At 40.2% G+C, this 23,637-nt stretch overlaps 1 protein-coding gene across 1 annotated transcript in view; it reads left to right on the top strand.

Moving 5' to 3' along the window:
* The window catches only part of STUB1 (STIP1 homology and U-box containing protein 1), a 101,702-nt gene extending 82,006 nt beyond the window's left edge, over positions 1 to 19,696 (top strand). Inside the window, exon 7 of the mRNA XM_053694727.1 lies at positions 17,113 to 19,696. Within this exon, the coding sequence (XP_053550702.1) occupies positions 17,113 to 17,238 (126 nt within the window). The 3' untranslated portion in view covers positions 17,239 to 19,696. The remainder of the gene's footprint in view (positions 1 to 17,112) is intronic.
* Positions 19,697 to 23,637: the final 3,941 nt, after the last annotated feature.

Raw genomic sequence — 23,637 nt, 5'->3', positions numbered from 1 at the left:
GGGCGGACCTAAATTTAATTAATCTTCTGACACCATTTATACCCTGATATTTCTCCTACTGTTCCTTGTTCCCTCTGCAGAATGACTGGGGGATGAGGGAAGTGGGGGAGGTATTTAAGCCTTTGAACAAACAATGGCAAGCGCTCCAGTATGATCCTCTCCCCTCTCCTCTGTGTTTCTTCTGACGATCTTCACGTTGAGCCAACGTCACTTCCGGTTCCTGGTCCTACAGCAAAAGGACTCCTCCGGGAACTTGTAGCCAGCACGTCCAGTCCTGTGCTAAGGCAAAAAATAGGAAAGCAACACTTGCGCTTCCCAGGCAAAATGAATCTGACAACAAAGTTATTCCAGCACTCCAAGGTAAGGACACACCAGCCTCCAGTGTATAAAAGCAAAAGTGTGTTCTTTATTCCAAAATTTAGCTCTAAAAACAGCAGCAAATATCAAGTCAGAAGGAAGTGGAAGTTCAGGTCAAACATGTTTCGTCTGTAATAACGTAACTTCCTCAATGACCTACATTGAGGAACTTACGTTATTACAGACGAAACATGTTTGACCTGAATTTCCACTTCCTTCTGACTTGATATTTGCTGCTGTTTTTAGAGCTGAATTTTGGAATAAAGAACACACTTTTGTTTTTATAAATTGGAGTCTAGTGTGCCCTTACCTTGGAGTGCTGGAATAACTTTGTTGTCGGATTCATTTAAGCCTTTGGCTAGGGTGTCTTTGCCTCCTCCTGGTGGCCAGGTTCATAATTCCCAACAGTAATGAATGAAGCCATGGACTCTCCTCCACACGATGGAAATGAAATTATCAGGTAAGCATAATTTGTTTTTTTATTTCATGATCCAGATATATTATACAATTTTAAGCAATTTTCTAATTTACGCCTATTATCATTTTTTCTTTGTTCTCTTACTATCTTTATTTGAAGAATCAGAAATCTAAGCTAAGGAGCTGGCCCATTTTTGGTTCAGCAACTGGGTTGAGTTTGTTGATTGGTGGCTAAATGTACCCATCCAATTAGCAAGCACAACCCAGGTGCTGAACCAAAAATTGGCCAGCTCCTTAGCTTAGATTTCTGCTTTTTCAAATAAAAATTGCAAAAAAATAGCAAAGAAATTATAATAGGAGTAAATTGGAAAGTTGCTTAAAATTGCATGCACTTTCCGAATCATGAAAGAAAAAAATTGGGTTTAGTGTCCCTTTAAGCTTGCTAACATCACAGGGTTTTAATTACATACTGATAATATCAACAAAGAGATTGTCAGTATATGGCCGGGTTATAATACAATATATTTTAAAAATATTCTTTAAAACAAACCCCCAATAAAATGCATATACAAAACAATTAAAATTAATATAAATTCCTAAATTCTTTATATTAGTTTATAGACACATTGAATTATATTTATAGGAACCAGGTTATGAATCAAACTATACACGTTTATGCTGTTATGATATGCTATACAAAGATCATAAAAATTACCTTATTCACAATAATCTCCCAGATCAGAGTTGCATTTAAATATCACAATGCGATGCCAAGGTATGGTTTGTTAACTTCCAGACAAATATACTTAAGCTATTTAGCCTACAATTAAACCTATATAACTCTAATTTAAAACATCAGAAAATATATATATTATTTGTGCAAACAACCAACTCCTATGCCAATTTATCTGAGCTGAATTAAATTACTTAGCATACAAAAGACTATCTTAAAATTATACAGGACTGTGAATATGAGTTTAAAATACAAAGTGCCCTTTTACATTTACTAATTATAATTAGACTGTAGCAACAATGAATGTATTTGCTTTAAAATATTTAAAATATAGAACAGTCATACATCACCCTTGAATCAATTCAGTATTCCAATCTTTTCCAAGTAGATTCAGATCACCTCATATGAAGAAAGGTTATTGCATAGATCAAGAAGTTAGTCTCCGCTTTTTGCTTAAAGTGATTGTGTCCCAAGTATGGCAGCCAGTTATGCAATCACAAGTTTCAACAGACATAAGACCTTTTTTTCCCCTCTATCCTTGCATTGAGGTTATATCATGTGATATAACACACCCTTTTTTATTCTAATTAAAATCATTGGTGATTATTTGTTAATGCCCCACGGTGCTTGTCCCTCTCATTGGTTATTTGGGAGACGCTTCCCTAATTGGCTCATCTGGCTCTGCATGTGTTCCAATAGTCCATTTATTTGGCTGTCATACCAGTCCTAATCCCCTAGGGGGCAGCAGACAACTGCAAATGCAGTCTCATCAATTATTGCCACAGTTCAATACATCCTTATAAAGTGATTATTTAAACTACTTTACTTCCTTGTATTAATCATTTACAATTTTAATTATAGATTATTCCAATACCAAATACAAGCATGTTTCTAGCGATCATACAAATAAGCAATTACAGTGTCAATCATTTGCTCTCCCAGAATCATAGCATTCAACATCCTGGTATTGTATTGCATCTTAAATAAATACAGCACATTTCACATTTCTAATAATTTTTGAGTGCATGAAAAACCCGATGTTGGTCTGAAATGAAAGAAATAATGTTGTTAAAAATGTCGAATAATTATACATCTATTGGTAGTATTTATCAATATGTTACTATTAGTCACTGATTTTTAGGTCCACAAATACACATTTTTATACAGTATTTAAAGTTATACAGGCTGTATTTTAAAAATGAATTTAACAGCTGCAATGTCACATGTGTCTCTGTTTAGCTATTTTTTTTTAAATTGAGACGTATGTCTGAACTTCGTGTATTCAAAACTCAATAGGGGGCACTTAACATCTAGGTGATATTTAGTCATTTCTCTAGCTAGACCGTTTTTCCCTGAATATAATTAAAGGGAGACTGAACCCAATTTTTTTCTTTTGTGATTCAGATAGAGCATGAAATTGTAAGCAACTTTCTAATTTACTCCTATTATCAAATGTTCTTCATTCTCTTGGAATCTTTAGTTGAAAAGCTAGAATGTAAGTTTAGATGCCGGCCCATTTTTCGTTAACAACCTGCGATGTCCATTCTGATTGGTGGATAAATTCATCCACCAATAAAAAAAGTGCTGTCCAGAGTTCTGAGCCAAAAAAAGCTTAGATGCCTTCTTTTTCAAATAAAGATAGCAAGAGAAAAAATAAAAAATAATAATAGGAGTAAATTAGAAATTTGCTTAAAATTGCATGCTCTATCTGAATCACGAAAGGAAAAAAAATGGGTTCAGTGTCCCTTTAAGCTTCAAACGAAATCCAGTGAGCCATGGTGTTAAATTATCACGTGTCTTTTAGTGAAAGTTGGCATATGCTTCTCCCAGATCAGAAAGTATATTGAGAATTTTAAAAGGGCTTCTGAGCATATTTTCCAACAAAACACAGACTATTGGCTCCATCAACCCAGGGGTTTGTGCTGTTTAATGAGATAGATGCTCTCTTTTGAACTCTTAGATGTTATGTTAATCAGGAGAATTCAGTGACAAAATGAGCATGCTCAAACTTACTATTTGAGAGATTTCATACTTATTCTATCTTCATATATATACATACACACACATATATATATATATATATATATATATATATATATATATATATATATATATATATATATATATATATATATATAGATTGCCCACTGATATCTACAGATACCCTGACAAGATAAAACCCCACATAATTTGTTTGTATGAAACTAAATGCAGAAATTATATCATTGGTATTGTCCAGTCAATTATGAGTGTTTACCCACAAATCAATTCCCTACTGATGTAAATAAATTATGTCAGCCAGTGCCTCCCTAATCGTACAATTATATTACAAACTTTATATCCACATCTCTGCTCTGAAATTACAAAGGGATTGGCTCAGCATGTTACCTCCATCCTGGGAAACATTTCCTGCCTGAAAGTCCTCCAGAGGCACCATTAAAATAAAAGTATCCCCCCCCCCCCCCCAAAAAAAAAAATACAGCCTCCTCTAGAGGGCAGAATTCCCCAATGGTCAGTCTGCCCCTGCCCAGAGACTTATTACGTTCAGAATTCATTTTGTCAGCTGCTGCCACGGTAGTTTCCTGACGCCGGTGCTATCATTCTGGGCGTGACAAACATTAACAATGCAGTGCGCACAGAGTTTATACTCCTCCGCCCCCATCATGTACCGCTCCCCCTGTCATGCACCGCCTAACGTAATTTGTACGTGGGCCTTCCTGCACTCTTTACAGGGAACGTTTCCTAAATCTGTTAGTGAACACAGTGCGCAATGCTTTTGAACTTATGGCTTGCGTGCCAATGGAAAGGCCTGATGCCAGCTTTGGCATGCGTGCCATAGGTTCGCCATCACTGGTATAGAGTCTTCCATAGAAAGCAGTCGCTTTCACTACCAGCATTAATTTTTTCTTTCTTTCATAATTCAGATAGAGAATACAATTTTAAACAACATTCCAATTTACTTCTGTTATCTAATTTGCTTCATTTTTTGGTATCTTTTGTTGAAGAAGCAGCATTGCACTACTGGGAGCTAGCTGAATGCATTTGGGTGAACCAATAACATTGGTGCAGTCACCAATCAGCAGCTCCTGAGTGTACCTAAGTATACTTTTCAGAAAAGAATACCAAGAGAACAAAACAAATTAGATGATTGAAGTACATTGCAAAGTTGTTTAAAATCACATGCTATCTAAATCATGAAAGAAAAAAAATTGGGTTTCATCTCTCGACACAGTTACATGCAAGCATTAAAATGTTACATGCAAGCATATGAAATGTTAAATATGTATTAAAATGACTTTGCAATAAACTTTATTTATTTTTACCCCTTTTTGCTTTAATTTAATTCTGAAAGTTGTGGGCTTTCCAGTTCTTGTTCTTGTCCTAAAGGCAGGAAGGGGTTAATGTTGTAAAGTGATGATAAACTTAGTAGGTTTTAGAATCGGGTCCGGAATGTAAGCCATATTTTACAGGGACTTTAATTGATCACTTCTAATGAAAATGCACTGTAGCTTACTTTTTTAATCTAGCCTTGCTATTCTAATACCCTGCGCTCTGTCCGCCCACTTTAAAACTAATTAATTTTCTCCAACATTGGTGTGTCCGGTCCACGGCGTCATCCTTACTTGTGGGATATTCTCTTCCCCAACAGGAAATGGCAAAGAGTCCCAGCAAAGCTGGTCACATGATCCCTCCTAGGCTCCGCCCACCCCAGTCATTCTCTTTGCCGTTGCACAGGCAACATCTCCACGGAGATGGTTAAGAGTTTTTTGGTGTTTAAATGTAGTTTTATTCTTCTATCAAGTGTTTGTTATTTTAAAATAGTGCTGGTATGTACTATTTACTCTGAAACAGAAAAGGATGAAGATTTCTGTTTGTAAGAGGAAGATGATTTTAGTAGACAGTAACTAAAATAGATTGCTGTTTCCACACAGGACTGTTGAGATGAAGTAACTTCAGTTGGGGGAAACAGTTAGCAGTCTTTTCTGCTTAAGGTATGACTAGCCATATTTCTCCAACATAGGTGTGTCCGGTCCACGGCGTCATCCTTACTTGTGGGATATTCTCTTCCCCAACAGGAAATGGCAAAGAGCCCAGCAAAGCTGGTCACATGATCCCTCCTAGGCTCCGCCTACCCTAGTCATTCTCTTTGCCGTTGTACAGGCAACATCTCCACGGAGATGGCTTAGAGTTTTTTAGTGTTTAACTGTAGTTTTTATTATTCAATCAAGAGTTTGTTATTTTAAAATAGTGCTGGTATGTACTATTTACTCAGAAACAGAAAAGAGATGAAGATTTCTGTTTGTATGAGGAAAATGATTTTAGCACCGTAACTAAAATCCATGGCTGTTCCACACAGGACTGTTGAGAGCAATTAACTTCAGTTGGGGGAACAGTGTGCAGGCTCTTGCTGCTTGAGGTATGACACATTCTAACAAGACGATGTAATGCTGGAAGCTGTCATTTTTCCCTATGGGATCCGGTAAGCCATGTTTATTACGATGGTAAATAAGGGCTTTACAAGGGCTTATTAAGATTGTAGACTTTTCTGGGCTAAATCGATTCAGTTTTAAAACATATTTAGCTTTGAGGAATCATTTTATCTGGGTTTATTGATATTATAATATCGGCAGGCACTGTATTAGACACCTTATTTCTCTGGGGCTTTCCCAAAGCATAAGCAGAGTCTCATTTTCGCGCCGGTGTGGCGCACTTGTTTTTGAGAGGCATGGCATGCAGTCGCATGTGAGAGGAGCTCTGATACTTAGAAAAGACTTTCTGAAGGCGTCATTTGGTATCGTATTCCCCTTTGGGCTTGGTTGGGTCTCAGCAAAGCAGATACCAGGGACTGTAAAGGGGTTAAAGTGTTAAAACGGCTCCGGTTCCGTTATTTTAAGGGTTAAAGCTTCCAAATTTGCTGTGCAATACTTTTAAGGCTTTAAGACACTGTGGTGAAAATTTGGTGAATTTTGTACAATTCCTTCATGTTTTTTCGCAATTGCAGTAATAAAGTGTGTTCAGTTTAAAATTTAAAGTGACAGTAACGGTTTTATTTTAAAACGTTTTTTGTACTTTATTATCAAGTTTATGCCTGTTTAACATGTCTGAACTACCAGATAGACTGTGTTCTGAATGTGGGGAAGCCAGAATTCCTGTTCATTTAAATAAATGTGATTTATGTGATAATGACAATGATGCCCAAGATGATTCCTCAAGTGAGGGGAGTAAGCATGGTACTGCATCATTCCCTCCTTCGTCTACACGAGTCTTGCCCACTCAGGAGGCCCCTAGTACATCTAGCGCGCCAATACTGCTTACTATGCAACAATTAACGGCTGTAATGGATAATTCTGTCAAAAACATTTTAGCCAAAATGAACCCTTGTCAGCGTAAGCGTGGCTGCTCTGTTTTAGTTACTGAAGAGCATGACGACGCTGATATTAATATCTCTGAAGGGCCCCTAACCCAATCTGAGGGGGCCAGGGAGGTTTTGTCTGAGGGAGAAATTACTGATTCAGGGAACATTTCTCAACAGGCTGAACCTGATGTAATTGCATTTAAATTTAAGTTGGAACATCTCCGCATTCTGCTTAAGGAGGTATTATCCACTCTGGATGATTGTGAAAAGTTGGTCATCCCAGAGAAACTATGTAAAATGGACAAGTTCCTAGAGGTGCCGGAGCTCCCAGAAGCTTTTCCTATACCCAAGCGGGTGGCGGACATTGTTAATAAAGAATGGGAAAGGCCCGGTATTCCTTTCGTCCCTCCCCCCATATTTAAAAAATTGTTTCCTATGGTCGACCCCAGAAAGGACTTATGGCAGACAGTCCCCAAGGTCGAGGGAGCGGTTTCTACTTTAAACAAACGCACCACTATACCCATAGAGGATAGTTGTGCTTTCAAAGATCCTATGGATAAAAAATTAGAAGGTTTGCTTAAAAAGATGTTTGTTCAGCAGGGTTACCTTCTACAACCAATTTCATGCATTGTCCCTGTCACTACAGCCGCATGTTTCTGGTTTGATGAACTGATAAAGGCGCTCGATAGTGATTCTCCTCCTTATTAGGAGATTATGGACAGAATCAATGCTCTCAAATTGGCTAATTCTTTCACCCTAGACGCCACTTTGCAATTGGCTAGGTTAGCGGCTAAGAATTCTGGGTTTGCTATTGTGGCGCGCAGAGCGCTTTGGTTGAAATCTTGGTCGGCTGACGCGTCTTCCAAGAACAAGCTACTAAACATTCCTTTCAAGGGGAAAACGCTGTTTGGCCCTGACTTGAAAGAGATTATCTCGGATATCACTGGGGGTAAGGGCCACGCCCTTCCTCAGGATCGGCCTTTCAAGGCGAAAAATAGACCCAATTTTCGTCCCTTTCGTAAAAACGGACCAGCCCAAAGTGCTACGTCCTCTAAGCAAGAGGGTAATACTTCTCAAGCCAAGCCAGCTTGGAGACCAATGCAAGGCTGGAACAAGGGAAAGCAGGCCAAGAAGCCTGCCACTGCTACCAAGACAGCATGAAATATTGGCCCCCGATCCGGGACCGGATCTGGTGGGGGGCAGACTCTCTCTCTTCGCTCAGGCTTGGGCAAGAGATGTTCTGGATCCTTGGGCGCTAGAAATAGTCTCCCAGGGTTATCTTCTGGAATTCAAGGGACTTCCCCCAAGGGGGAGGTTCCACAGGTCTCAGTTGTCTTCAGACCACATAAAAAGACAGGCGTTCTTACATTGTGTAGAAGACCTGTTAAAAATGGGAGTGATTCATCCTGTTCCACTAAGAGAACAAGGGATGGGGTTCTACTCCAATCTGTTCATAGTCCCCAAAAAAGAGGGAACGTTCAGACCAATCTTAGATCTCAAGATCTTAAACAAGTTTCTCAAGGTTCCATCTTTCAAGATGGAAACCATTCGAACTATTCTTCCTTCCATCCAGGAGGGTCAATTCATGACCACGGTGGATTTAAAGGATGCGTATCTACATATTCCTATCCACAAGGAACATCATCGGTTCCTAAGGTTTGCATTCCTGGACAAACATTACCAGTTCGTGGCGCTTCCTTTCGGATTAGCCACTGCTCCAAGGATTTTCACAAAGGTACTAGGCTCCCTTCTAGCGGTGCTAAGACCAAGGGGCATTGCAGTAGTACCTTACCTGGACGACATTCTGATTCAAGCGTCGTCCCTTCCTCAAGCAAAGGCTCACACGGACATTGTCCTGGCCTTTCTCAGATCTCACGGCTGGAAAGTGAACGTGGAAAAGAGTTCTCTATCCCCGTCAACAAGGGTTCCCTTCTTGGGAACAATTATAGACTCTTTAGAAATGAGGATCTTTCTAACAGAGGCCAGAAAAACAAAACTTCTAGACTCTTGTCGGATACTTCATTCCGTTCCTCTTCCTTCCATAGCTCAGTGCATGGAAGTGATCGGGTTGATGGTAGCGGCGATGGACATAGTTCCTTTTGCGCGCATTCATCTAAGACCATTACAACTGTGCATGCTCAGTCAGTGGAATGGGGACTATACAGACTTGTCTCCGAAGATACAAGTAAATCAGAGGACCAGAGACTCACTCCGTTGGTGGCTGTCCCTGGACAATCTGTCTCAAGGGATGACGTTCCGCAGACCAGAGTGGGTCATTGTCACGACCGACGCCAGTCTGATGGGCTGGGGCGCGGTCTGGGGATCCCTGAAAGCTCAGGGTCTTTGGTCTCGGGAAGAATCTCTTCTACCGATAAATATTCTGGAACTGAGAGCGATATTCAATGCTCTCAAGGCCTGGCCTCGGCTAGCGAGGACCAAGTTCATACGGTTTCAATCAGACAACATGACAACTGTTGCGTACATCAACCATCAGGGGGGAACAAGGAGTTCCCTAGCGATGGAAGAAGTGACCAAAATCATTCTATGGGCGGAGTCTCACTCCTGCCACCTGTCTGCTATCCACATCCCAGGAGTGGAAAATTGGGAAGCGGATTTTCTGAGTCGTCAGACATTGCATCCGGGGGAGTGGGAACTCCATCCGGAAATCTTTGCCCAAGTCACTCACCTGTGGGGCATTCCAGACATGGATCTGATGGCCTCTCGTCAGAACTTCAAAGTTCCTTGCTACGGGGCCAGATCCAGGGATCCCAAGGCGGCTCTAGTGGATGCACTAGTAGCACCTTGGACCTTCAAACTAGCTTATGTGTTCCCGCCATTTCCTCTCATCCCCAGGCTGGTAGCCAGGATCAATCAGGAGAGGGCGTCGGTGATCTTGATAGCTCCTGCGTGGCCACGCAGGACTTGGTATGCAGATCTGGTGAATATGTCATCGGCTCCACCTTGGAAGCTACCTTTGAGACGAGACCTTCTTGTTCAGGGTCCGTTCGAACATCCGAATCTGGTTTCACTCCAGCTGACTGCTTGGAGATTGAACGCTTGATTTTATCGAAGCGAGGATTCTCAGATTCTGTTATCGATACTCTTGTTCAGGCCAGAAAGCCTGTAACTAGAAAGATTTACCACAAAATTTGGAAAAAATATATCTGTTGGTGTGAATCTAAAGGATTCCCTTGGGACAAGGTTAGGATTCCTAGGATTCTATCCTTCCTTCAAGAAGGATTGGAAAAAGGATTATCTGCTAGTTCCCTGAAGGGACAGATTTCTGCCTTGTCGGTATTACTTCACAAAAAGCTGGCAGCTGTGCCAGATGTTCAAGCCTTTGTTCAGGCTCTGGTTAGAATCAAGCCTGTTTACAAACCTTTGACTCCTCCTTGGAGTCTCAATTTAGTTCTTTCAGTTCTTCAGGGGGTTCCGTTTGAACCCTTACATTCCGTTGATATTAAGTTATTATCTTGGAAAGTTTTGTTTTTAGTTGCGATTTCTTCTGCTAGAAGAGTCTCAGAATTATCTGCTCTGCAGTGTTCTCCTCCTTATCTGGTGTTCCATGCAGATAAGGTGGTTTTACGTACTAAACCTGGTTTTCTTCCAAAAGTTGTTTCTAACAAAAACATTAACCAGGAGATTATCGTACCTTCTCTGTGTCCAAAACCAGTTTCAAAGAAGGAACGTTTGTTGCACAATTTGGATGTTGTTCGCGCTCTAAAATTCTATTTAGATGCTACAAAGGATTTTAGACAAACATCTTCCTTGTTTGTTATTTATTCAGGTAAAAGGAGAGGTCAAAAAGCAACTTCTACCTCTCTCTCTTTTTGGATTAAAAGCATCATCAGATTGGCTTACGAGACTGCCGGACGGCAGCCTCCCGAAAGAATCACAGCTCATTCCACTAGGGCTGTGGCTTCCACATGGGCCTTCAAGAACGAGGCTTCTGTTGATCAGATATGTAGGGCAGCGACTTGGTCTTCACTGCACACTTTTACCAAATTTTACAAGTTTGATACTTTTGCTTCTTCTGAGGCTATTTTTGGGAGAAAGGTTTTGCAAGCCGTGGTGCCTTCCATTTAGGTGACCTGATTTGCTCCCTCCCTTCATCCGTGTCCTAAAGCTTTGGTATTGGTTCCCACAAGTAAGGATGACGCCGTGGACCGGACACACCTATGTTGGAGAAAACAGAATTTATGTTTACCTGATAAATTTCTTTCTCCAACGGTGTGTCCGGTCCACGGCCCGCCCTGGTTTTTTAATCAGGTCTGATAATTTATTTTCTTTAACTACAGTCACCACGGTACCATATGGTTTCTCCTATGCAAATATTCCTCCTTAACGTCGGTCGAATGACTGGGGTAGGCGGAGCCTAGGAGGGATCATGTGACCAGCTTTGCTGGGCTCTTTGCCATTTCCTGTTGGGGAAGAGAATATCCCACAAGTAAGGATGACGCCGTGGACCGGACACACCGTTGGAGAAAGAAATTTATCAGGTAAACATAAATTCTGTTTTCTAACAAGACCATGTAATGCTGGAAGGCTGTCATTTCCCCTCATGGGGACCGGTAAGCCATTTTCTTAGTTAAACATAAAAGAATAAAGGGCTTCAAAAAGGGCTTAAAAACTGGTAGACATTTTTCTGGGCTAAAACAATTGCTTTACTAGGCATATTATGCAGATTCTAACTAATTATTGGTATTATAATCTTGGGGAACGTTTAGAAAAACGGCAGGCACTGTGTTGGACACCTTTTTCAGATGGGGGCCTTTCTAGTTATAGACAGAGCCTCATTCTGGGACTGTATAGGGGTTAAATGTAATTTAAGGGTTAAAGCTCTGAAATTTGGTGTGCAATACTTTTAATGCTTTAAGACACTGTGGTGAAATTTTGGTGAATTTTGAACAATTCCTTCATACTTTTTCACATATTCAGTAATAAAGTGTTTTCAGTTTGAAATTTAAAGAGACAGTAACGGTTTTATTTTAAAACGTTTTTTGTGCTTTGTTGACAAGTTTAAGCCTGTTTAACATGTCTGTACCATCAGATAAGCTATGTTCTATATGTATGAAAGAAAATGTGTCTCCCCATTTAAATTTATGTGATAATTGTGCCATAGTGTCCAAACAAAGTAAGGACAGTAATGCAACAGATAATGATATTGCCCAAGATGATTCCTCAAATGAGGGGAGTAAACATGATACTACATCATCCCCTACTGTGTCTACACCAGTTATGCCCACACAGGAGGCCCCTAGTACATCTAGTGCGCCAATACTTATTACCATGCAACAATTAACGGCTGTAATGGATAACTCCATAGCAAATCTTTTATCCAAAATGCCTACTTATCAGAGAAAGCGCGATTGCTCTGTTTTAAACACTGAAGAGCAAGAGGACGCTGATGATAACTGTTCTGACATACCCTCACACCAATCTCAAGGGGCCATGAGGGAGGTTTTGTCTGATGGAGAAATTTCAGATTCAGGAAAAATTTCTCATCAAGCTGAACCTGATGTTGTGACATTTAAATTTAAATTAGAACATCTCCGCGCACTGCTTAAGGAGGTGTTATCTACTCTGGATGATTGTGACAATTTGGTCATTCCAGAGAAATTATGTAAGATGGACAAGTTCCTAGAGGTTCCGGTGCCCCCCGACGCTTTTCCTATACCCAAGCGGGTGGCGGACATAGTAAATAAAGAGTGGGAAAGGCCCGGCATACCTTTTGTTCCCCCCCCTATATTTAAGAAATTATTTCCTATAGTCGACCCCAGAAAGGACTTATGGCAGACAGTCCCCAAGGTCGAGGGGGCGGTTTCTACTCTAAACAAACGCACTACTATTCCTATCGAAGATAGTTGTGCTTTCAAAGATCCTATGGATAAGAAATTAGAGGGTTTGCTTAAAAAGATTTTTGTACAGCAAGGTTACCTTCTACAACCAATTTCATGCATTGTTCCTGTCACTACGGCAGCGTGTTTCTGGTTCGAGGAACTAGAAAAATCGCTCACTAAAGAATCTTCGTATGAGGAGGTTATGGACAGAGTTCAAGCACTTAATTGGCTAACTCTTTTGTTTTAGATGCCGCTTTGCAATTAGCTAGATTAGCGGCGAAAAATTCAGGGTTTGCTGTCGTGGCGCGCTGAGTGCTTTGGCTAAAGTCTTGGTCAGCGGATGTGTCTTCCAAGACAAAATTGCTTAACATTCCTTTCAAAGGTAAAACATTATTTGGACCTGATTTGAAAGAGCATATTTCAGACATCACTGGGGGAAAGGGCCACGCCCTCCCACAGGATAGGTCTTTTAAGGCTAATAATAAGCCTAATTTTCGTCCCTTTCGCAGAAACGGACCAGTCTCTAATTCTGTATCCTCTAAGCAAGAGGGTAATACTTCACAACCCAAACCAGCCTGGAAACCAATGCAAGGCTGGAACAAGGGTAAGCAGGCCAAGAAGCCTACCACTGCTACCAAAACAGCATGAAGGGATAGCCCCCGATCCGGGACCGGATCTAGTGGGGGGCAGACTTTCTCTCTTTGCTCAGGCTTGGGCAAGAGATGTTCAGGATCCTTGGGCGCTAGAAATAGTTTCTCAAGGTTATCTCCTGGAATTCAAGGAACTACCCCCAAGGGGAAGGTTCCACAGGTCTCAATTATCTTCAAACCAAATAAAGAGACAGGCATTCTTACATTGTGTAGAAGACCTGTTAAAGATGGGAGTGATACATCCAGTTCCAATAAGAGAACAAGGAATGGGATTTTATTCCAATCTGTTCATAGTTCCCAAAAAAGAGGGAACATTCAGACCAATTTTGGATCTAAAGATCCTAAACAAATTTCTCAGGGTACCATCGTTCAAAATGGAAACTATTCGAACGATCCTACCTACTATCCAGGAAAATCAATTTATAACTACCGTGGATTTAAAGGATGCGTACCTACATATTCCTATCCAAAGGGAAAATCATCAGTTCCTAAGGTTCGCTTTTCTGGACAAGCATTACCAGTTTGTGGCACTTCCATTTGAATTAGCCACTGCTCCAAGGATTTTCACAAAGGTACTAGGGTCCCTTCTAGCGGTTCTAAGACCAAGGGGCATTGCAGTAGTACCTTACTTGGACGACATCCTGATTCAAGCGTCGTCCCTGTCAAAAGCAAAGGCTCATACGGACATCGTCCTAGCCTTTCTCAGATCTCACGGATTGAAAGTGAACAAAGAAAAAAGTTCTCTGTCCCCGTCAACAAGAGTTCCCTTCTTGGGAACAATAATAGATTCCTTAGAAATGAGGATTTTTCTGACAGAGGTCAGAAAATCAAAACTTCTAAGCTCTTGTCAAGTACTTCATTCTGTTCCTCGTCCTTCCATAGCGCAGTGCATGGAAGTAATAGGATTGATGGTTGCAACAATGGACATAGTTCCTTTTGCACGAATTCATCTAAGACCATTACAACTGTGCATGCTCAGACAGTGGAATGGGGATTATACAGACTTGTCTCCGACGATTCAAGTAGATCAAAAGACCAGAGATTCACTCCGTTGGTGGCTGACCCTGGACAATCTGTCACAGGGAATGAGCTTCCGCAGACCAGAGTGGGTCATTGTCACGACCGACGCCAGCCTAGTGGGCTGGGGCGCGGTCTGGGAATCCCTGAAAGCTCAGGGTCTATGGTCTCAGGAAGAGTCTCTTCTCCCGATAAACATTCTGGAACTGAGAGCGATATTCAATGCTCTCAGAGCTTGGCCTCAACTAGCAAAGGCCAAATTCATAAGGTTTCAGTCAGACAACATGACGACCGTTGCATATATCAATCATCAGGGGGGAACAAGGAAACTTCCCTGGCGATGAAAGAAGTGACCAAGATAATTCAATGGGCGGAGGATCACTCCTGCCACTTGTCTGCGATCCACATCCCAGGAGTGGAAAATTGGGAAGCGGATTTTCTGAGTCGTCAGACATTCCATCCGGGGGAGTGGGAACTCCATCCGGAAATCTTTGCCCAAATAACTCAATTATGGGGCATTCCAGACATGGATCTGATGGCGTCTCGTCAGAACTTCAAGGTTCCTTGCTACGGGTCCAGATCCAGGGATCCCAAGGCGACCCTAATAGATGCACTAGTAGCACCTTGGACCTTCAACCTAGCTTATGTATTCCCACCGTTTCCTCTCATCCCCAGGCTGGTAGCCAGGATCAATCAGGAGAGGGCCTCAGTGATCTTGATAGCTCCTGCGTGGCCACGCAGGACTTGGTATGCAGACCTGGTGAATATGTCATCGGCTCCACCATGGAAGCTACCTTTGAGACAGGACCTTCTTGTTCAGGGTCCATTCGAACATCCGAATCTGGTTTCCCTCCAACTGACGGCTTGGAGATTGAACGCTTGATTTTATCAAAGCGTGGGTTTTCAGATTCTGTAATAGATACTCTGATTCAGGCTAGAAAGCCTGTAACTAGAAAAATTTACCATAAAATATGGAAAAAATATATCTGTTGGTGTGAATCTAAAGGATTCCCATGGAACAAGATAAAAATTCCTAAGATTCTATCCTTTCTACAAGAAGGTTTGGAGAAAGGATTATCTGCAAGTTCTCTGAAGGGACAGATCTCTGCTTTATCTGTTTTACTTCACAAAAGACTGGCAGCTGTGCCAGATGTTCAAGCATTTGTTCAGGCTCTGGTTAGGATCAAGCCTGTTTACAGACCTTTGACTCCTCCCTGGAGTCTAAATCTAGTTCTTTCAGTTCTTCAAGGGGTTCCGTTTGAACCCTTACATTCCGTAGATATTAAGTTATTATCTTGGAAATTTTTGTTTTTGGTTGCAATTTCTTCTGCTAGAAGAGTTTGAGTTATCTGCTCTGCAGTGTTCTCCGCCCTATCTGGTGTTCCATGCAGATAAGGTGGTTTTGCGTACTAAGCCTGGTTTTCTTCTGAAAGTTGTTTCCAACAAAAATATTAACCAGGAGATAGTTGTACCTTCTTTGTGTCCGAATCCAGTTTCAAAGAAGGAACGTTTGTTACACAATTTGGACGTAGTCCGTGCTCTAAAATTCTATTTAGAGGCTACTAAAGATTTCAGACAAACATCTTCCTTGTTTGTTGTTTATTCTGGTAAAAGGAGAGGTCAAAAAGCGACTTCTACCTCTCTTTCCTTTTGGCTTAAAAGCATTATCCGATTGGCTTATGAGACTGCCGGACGGCAGCCTCCTGAAAGAATCACAGCTCACTCCACTAGGGCTGTGGCTTCCACATGGGCCTTCAAGAACGAGGCTTCTGTTGACCAGATATGTAAGGCAGCGACTTGGTCTTCACTGCACACTTTTGCCAAATTTTACAAATTTGATACTTTTGCTTCTTCGGAGGCTATTTTTGGGAGAAAGGTTTTGCAAGCCGTGGTGCGTTCCATTTAGGTGACCTGATTTGCTCCCTCCCTTCATCCGTGTCCTAAAGCTTTGGTATTGGTTCCCACAAGTAAGGATGACGCCGTGGACCGGACACACCAATGTTGGAGAAAACAGAATTTATGCTTACCTGATAAATTACTTTCTCCAACGGTGTGTCCGGTCCACGGCCCGCCCTGGTTTTTTAATCAGGTCTGATGAATTATTTTCTCTAACTACAGTCACCACGGTATCATATGGTTTCTCCTATATATATTTCCTCCTGTCCGTCGGTCGAATGACTGGGGTGGGCGGAGCCTAGGAGGGATCATGTGACCAGCTTTGCTGGGACTCTTTGCCATTTCCTGTTGGGGAAGAGAATATCCCACAAGTAAGGATGACGCCGTGGACCGGACACACCGTTGGAGAAAGTAATTTATCAGGTAAGCATAAATTCTGTTTTTTTGTGAGGTGACGTTTTTAACTGTTCTCCAATCGGCTATCTAGCCGTAGGGTATTCACACAGATTTGTTTTGTGAAGCTAGAGCACCGATTGGAGAATAGTAAAAAAAATGTCACCTCACAAAAAAAAAAAAGTTTTTAAGTGGGCGGCCGGAGTGCGGGGTGTGAGAATGCCACAACTAGATAAAAAAAATAATAAGCTACAGCGCATTTTTGTTAGACGTGATCAGATAAAGTCCCAGTGAAATAGGACCCGATTTCTAAAACCTGTAAAGTTTACCATCACTTCAATGCCCCGTTAACATATATCAATGTCACTATCTTGCTTTAAACTAGTTTAAGACATTTGCTCATTTTACATTAGTAGGTTGACATCTTGTTAATTTTTGCTTTTCTTATTTCAGAGAGTTGGCCATTTTGACCCTGTGACTAGAAGCCCTTTAACCCAAGATCAGCTGATCCCAAACCTGGCCATGAAGGAAGTTATTGATGCCTTCATATCAGAGAACGGCTGGGTGGAGGACTATTGAGGAGGCTAATAACATCTCTAGTCCAGGATTATTGGACCTCATTGTCAGGCTATGAGCCTCCTGCTGAATCACAGACTGTGCCTGTCAAGCCTCATGCCTTACTCATCTCACCTACATAAATCAGAGTTTTAGAGTGTTTCTGGCAGATGCAGATCTTCTGTAAGACGATACTTTCCTCTAGAAGAAAGGAGCCAAAAACGGACTTCTCACTATTTATAATGAAGAGGTTCCAGTGGCACTCGGGTGCATATTTTTCCCTTCTTTTTTTTATTAATTCATTATATATATTTCTCCCACCAGTGTGTATTAATAAAACAAAAACCAGCTCTTCATTGCTGCTTCATAACATAGATGGTTCCTTTTTATTAGTGGAGGAGATCCGCTTCAAATCATGTGTAAAAGCTTGGTGGAAGGAGAAATAGTCCGACGTCTTAGCTCAATGAAGCCTATTCTGGATTTTTATTTAAAGTAGTATCCTTACAATCATTCTATTTATTAATCTGCTACATAGACATGTTGCCTATTACATCAACGCATAGTACAAATAGCAGAAAATCCTCAATTCTAAGTTGTACTTGCAAGGCAGTCAAATTTATCTGGGTTGTAAGCGCTAGGAGAAGGTCTTTTCTGAACAATGACTCTCATTTGACATCGTCATAGCTGAAACTTCCCAGTATGCTTGAAATACAGTAAATATTTTGTCCTCAGTGTTAAAACTTGAAACTAACAGTTATTTTTTTTTAAATTATTGGTAGCGAGGCTTGTGTTTGAGTTTATTTTCATGTTTGATAAAAGAAAAATACCCAGAATGCTTTAAACCTGAACTCCATTTTGTGTTTGACATGAGGACTCTGTATACTTGAAAAAGCACTAGTCTTTGTTCTATGAAATACCTTCCAGTACCAAGTAAATAAGTGGAAATCTTATGAAACTCAAAGGACTTTGGCTAGAAACGTGTTAAATCAGACCTTGGAAAGAAATCAACCTGGAAAAGATCCTATAAGGGGCCAAGATTATCTTTACCCTCTTTTGTTTTTATAAACTATGATGTGTTGACATCTTTTTGAGACAATTTTCTGAGGCCAGTTAGCTGAACAAAAAGGCAAAATTCTATATCTTCATTTAAAGGGGCACTGAACCCCAATTTTTTCTTTCATGATTCAGATAGATTTTAAGCAACTTTCTAATTTACTGCTATCATAATTTTTCTTTGTTCTCTTGCTATCTTTATTTGAAAAAGAAGGCATCTAAGCTAAGGAGCCAGACAATTTTTGGTTCAGCACTTGTTCATTGGTGAGTGAATTTATCCACCAATCGGCAAGCACAACCCAGGTTGTTCTCCAAAAATGGGCCGGCTACTAAACTTACATTTTTGCTTTTCAAATAAAGATATCAAGAGAATGAAGAAAAATTGATAATAGGAGTAAATCAGAAAGTTGCTTAAATTTGCATGCTCTATCTAAATCACAAAAGAAAAAAAAAATGGGTTTAGTGTCCCTTTAATACATTGAGTCAAGGAAAAAGAATTGCCCATAACCAGTTTGTGAAGTGCACTTGGTCTGCCACACTAACCTTACAATGTGAAGACTTGTTTGGGTGGTTTTTCAATAATTTAATCAAATACAGATCATCCACATTCAGGGGTGAGTTTAATTTTTTTTTTTAAAATCACTTTATTAAAATACATTTATAAACAAAAAAAAAAGTGTATGTGGAAAGATATTCATACAAAGTGAGTCACTAGCCGCAACAGCCGGTGTCCTGATAGAAATGCTGGTCGCAAAGTGCTGTCGTCATCAGTGAGAGACAGCCAATGATGAAGTCACAATGATGACAAGGTGCAGGCCGAAAAAGCAGGAACCAATCCGCCAAAACGATAGACACAAGGAGGAAACGGCTGCACAACGGGTCTTTCGAAATAGTTCAAATTTTATTTGAAACACGTACCAGTATAGCAGGTTCATACCTCCTTGTGTCGAACAATATTCATAGCATGCTTACACATTTTCGCTCTAATTTTATGAATGGATTTTATTTAACTCACCGTGGCTATGGCAGCCCTGCATTTGATTACTTTTATGACGCACAGTTTTTGTTTTTGCTTCAGCCTTGCGCCCTATGGGGTTTGTGTTGGATCGGCCTTCACACGAAGAAGCACAGTGCTAAAGCAATCTTAGAGTGGCGTGTTTCTGCATATTCTTGTAACTTACGTTTCTGCTGCAACTAACATTTTATTTGCACCCATTATTATCATCATTGCCACCATAGACTGTGTGATAAGCTAACTTTATTAACCAAAACTTTGCTTATCTCTGTATATAGTTATTGTAAATATGTGTTCCTAGTATATCCTGTGGCCATTGAATTAGTACAGTAAATTTAACTGTCTCCAGAAATAACACGTTGCTGGTATTGTGACTTCAGATGTTCTTACATTAAAGAACTCATGTTAAAGCTCTGTCTCAGTATTGGTTTGTGTTCTTTTATATATACAGTACATGGTCAGTTTAGTAGCAAGAACATCTTATGTTGTGCGTAAGACTGGTAATTCTGATAGGTAGGATACTCGTTTTAAAGGCAATAACATCAAAATGAATTTTTTATAATTCAGATAAATCGGGCAATTTTAAATAGCATTACAATTCACTTCTATTATCTAATTTGCTTTGTTCGCTTGTTCTTCTTTGTTGAAGAAATGTTTAGATATAGGTAGTGGTCACATTTTTGGAGCATTATATAACCGGAAACACTGCCGACACCTACGGTTCTTGCAAATGTATAACAGTTATAAAACTGTCATATATTGTTCCAACATATTTTTTCATTTCATTTTTTCATTTCTCTTAAGTAGGACGGGGAGATAGGTGGCTACACATAAATGCCACTTGTCATTGGCTCACCAGATGTGTTCATCTAGCGCCCATTGCTGTTCATGAGCCCACTCTTCAACAATGGATCCCAAGAGAATAAAGCAAATTTGATAAATAAAAAAAAAATTGTGCAATTTTAAACCTATTTCCAATCTGAATGATTAAAATTGAATTCTGAATTTACTGTCCCTTTACCTTCACCTTAAAGGGACAGTCAACACCAGAATTGTTGTTTGAAAAGATAGATAATCCCTTTATTACCCATTCCCTAGTTTTGCATAACCAACGCAGTTATATTAATATACTTTTTACCTCTGTGATTACCTTGTATCTAAGCCTCTGCAGACTGCCCCCTTATTTCAGATCTTTTGAGAGACTTGCATTTTAGCCAATCGGTGCTCACTCCTAGGTAACCACGTGCATGAGCACAATGTTATCTATATGAAACACTTTAACGCCCTCTAGTGGTGAAAAACTGTCAAAATGAATTTAGATAAGAGACGACCTTCAAGGTCTAAGAAATTAGCATATGAGCCTACCTAGGTTTAGCTTTCAACTAAGAATACCAAGAGAACACAGCAGAACTGGTGATAAAAGTACATTGGAAAGTTGTTTAAAATCACATGCCCTATCTGAATCATGAAAGTTTATTTTAAACTTGACTGTCCCTTTAATTTCCCTTACATTAAATTATGCACAGTAAAAATAATTCTACAGAGGCGCTGGTGTGTGTGCTGCAGCCTTAGACACTGAAATAAAAATGTGATGCACCATAATAAATGTAAAATTTCTCATAAAACTGCTCTTCGTAAACAGGAAGTCAAATTCTGTACTAATGTATGCTGTATATTGTATTATACTAAGCAGTGATTGCTTAAGACAGTGCACAACCCCCTTCACAACTAGCGCTGATTGGGCACAAGCGAAGGAGATAGGCTAAACATACTCACTATTTTTTCATGTGCACGAGTTATTCTTGTTTGCAAAATCTTGCACGTTGTAATTAGAATGTTAAGTAATCAACTAGCCCTTAAAGCACATTGAGATTACAAATATTAAATACACAGTGAAACAACATTGCAATATGCTTTCTTTCATACGGGTGGTGAGAGTCCACGATCCATTACTCTTATCTACCACTAGGAGGAGGCAAAGATTCCTAAACTACACAAGCTCTCTAAAACCCCTCCCACATACTTTTAGTATTTACTTTACCTCTGCTAGAGGTGGTTGAAGAATGAAGATGTGCATATGATTCTTCAGAGAAAGGGGTTTTCATTCTATGTTGAGGCCCGGTTTCCCCTCAGAGTACAGTGCTTGTCAATGGGATGTATTTGGGGTATGGTTTATGATTCTTAGTTTTGCCTCACGGGAATTTTTAATAAAACCTCTATAATTGGTCGCAGGGACGTGTCTTCTGCCTCCCTTTATGGAACTACAATATACTCATATTCCATAACCTCTGCTGATATGTTTTAATACTGGTTTGGCTGTCTGTTACTTGATTGCTAGTGGATGAGTGTCTATTGGCCAGTATCTTTTTATTTTAACATTTAGACACTTATATAGCTATATTATGGGCACTTTTTTATTTTAAAAAGTTTATATATGGCCCTGGGACAGTTCCTTTTCACTATTCCCTTGCTTTTGCGTGCAGAAGCTTTTTTGGTGCGCTGAGATTTTCACACATTGGCCTAGTTTTTGCTCGTCTGGATTGCGCATATCGGGTTAGTGCTCGTCCCCTTCATCTCTATAGTTTTTTCACATGCCGGGTTTTGCCTGTTGGGTTAGCGCACATTCTTTAGTCTTACCGCACGTTGGTTTACACACATTCGCTCGGCTATGCGCACGTCTATTAATGGCGCGCACAATTCCTTTTTTAGTTGTCAGTCGTTTTTCAGCTTGGCTTAGTGTGCATTGTTCATGTTAAAGCTGCTTAGAAGGGGGTATATGGTTTCCATTCCTCAAGCTTTTTGGCGGGGTTTTAATAGAGTTTATTGCATTGCTTTGCCATATGCTATAATGGAGCAGTAGGATTCTGTCCCACAATCAACCCAAGAAACTGAGTCTCCAGAAGTGTCCTTTTCAGCTTGTTTATGTGGCTTATGTTAAGATTTGTTAATGTAAACAGACCAAGTTAATGCTGTTTCTTTGGGTACTAATGCACCTACTCTTTGTTCATTACAGGTTAATGCTGTGGTAGTGCCTCCTGCATTGAAAACTTTTAAAAAGGCTGCAGTTTCTTAAGCGTTAGCTGCTCTCCCATCTTTAAATAAGCGTAAAAGGTCAGTTCAGATTTTACTTTCTACAAGTGCTATGTGCCCTGAGACCAGGAATACTGTTTATTCTTCAGATGGTGAAGTTTCTTCTGGGGATGAGGATTCCTAATCTGAAATTGAACCTGATATTTCCTCCTTTTTTTTTTTAAAAGTTGAACATATTAATTATTTTTTAAAAGAAGGCCTTGTTACTTTAGGGGTTAGGATCCTAACATGTCTGATGATAAACCTTTTAATCATTTAAATTCAATTTTTATGACTGTTATTGATCTCCCTGAGGTTTTCTCTTTGCCTGATGCTGTCTCTGACATGATTGCTAGGGAATGGTCTAAGCCAGGTATGCTTTTTTTCCCCCCTCTTTCTGCAAGGTTTAAAAAGTTATATCCTTTATCTGCTGCTAATCAGGATTTATGGGACAGTTCCCATGGTGGATGGGGCCATTTCCACTCTGGCTAAACGTGCTACTATACCTTTAGAAGACAGTACTGCTTTTAAGGACCCTTTAGACAGAAAATTAGAGTCTTTTCATAGAAGGGCCTTTTTACATGCTGGTTATATTCTCAGACCAGCTATTTCTATTGCTGATGTAGCTCCTTCTTCTACGTACTGCTTGTCTAGTCTTTCAGAGCAGTTTTCTGATAACCCTGTTAGTGCAAATCTATTGGGTTTGCTTCAGAGTGCTAATTCTTTTATTTGTGATGTTGTGTTTGACATTATGAAAATTAATGTTAAAAGCATGTAATTCGCAGTTCTTGCAGGAGGGCTTTGTGGCTTAAAGTGAATGTAAAATTTCTTGAATCAGTGCCCGTTTTTTAAAAATACTATTAAAAACACAGGCACTTTCATTCATGAAACTTTACATTGCAGCGTATTTTAGAAATACCTTTTTTTTCCATAAAGCCGGATCGCTGATCCCCGCCCGCAGTTCCTCTGTCCTTTCGTCACCAATGATGAAATCGGCTTCCTCCAATCATGGCTTCCCCCCCCCAGAGCGTCCATCTCGTGAGGCCACGCTGTGATTGGATGAAGCCGGATTCGTCATTGCTGTGTAAGTACAGCAGTAAGAAGCGGGCAGGGGATCACCGATCCGGCTTTGCTGCAGAAAAAGGTATTTCTAAAATACGCTGCAATGTAAACTTTCATGAATGAAAGTGCCCCTGTTTTTAACAGTATTTTTAAAAACTGGGCACTGATTCATGAAAGTTTACATTTCTTTTAAATCCTGGTCTGCAGATATGGTGTTTAAATCT

Source organism: Bombina bombina, chromosome 11 (genome assembly GCF_027579735.1).
Source record: "Bombina bombina isolate aBomBom1 chromosome 11, aBomBom1.pri, whole genome shotgun sequence".
In the NCBI taxonomy this organism is placed as follows: domain Eukaryota; kingdom Metazoa; phylum Chordata; class Amphibia; order Anura; family Bombinatoridae; genus Bombina; species Bombina bombina.
The sequence above is the reverse complement of the archived record's forward strand: the minus strand, read 5'-3'. Positions and strand labels throughout refer to the sequence as shown.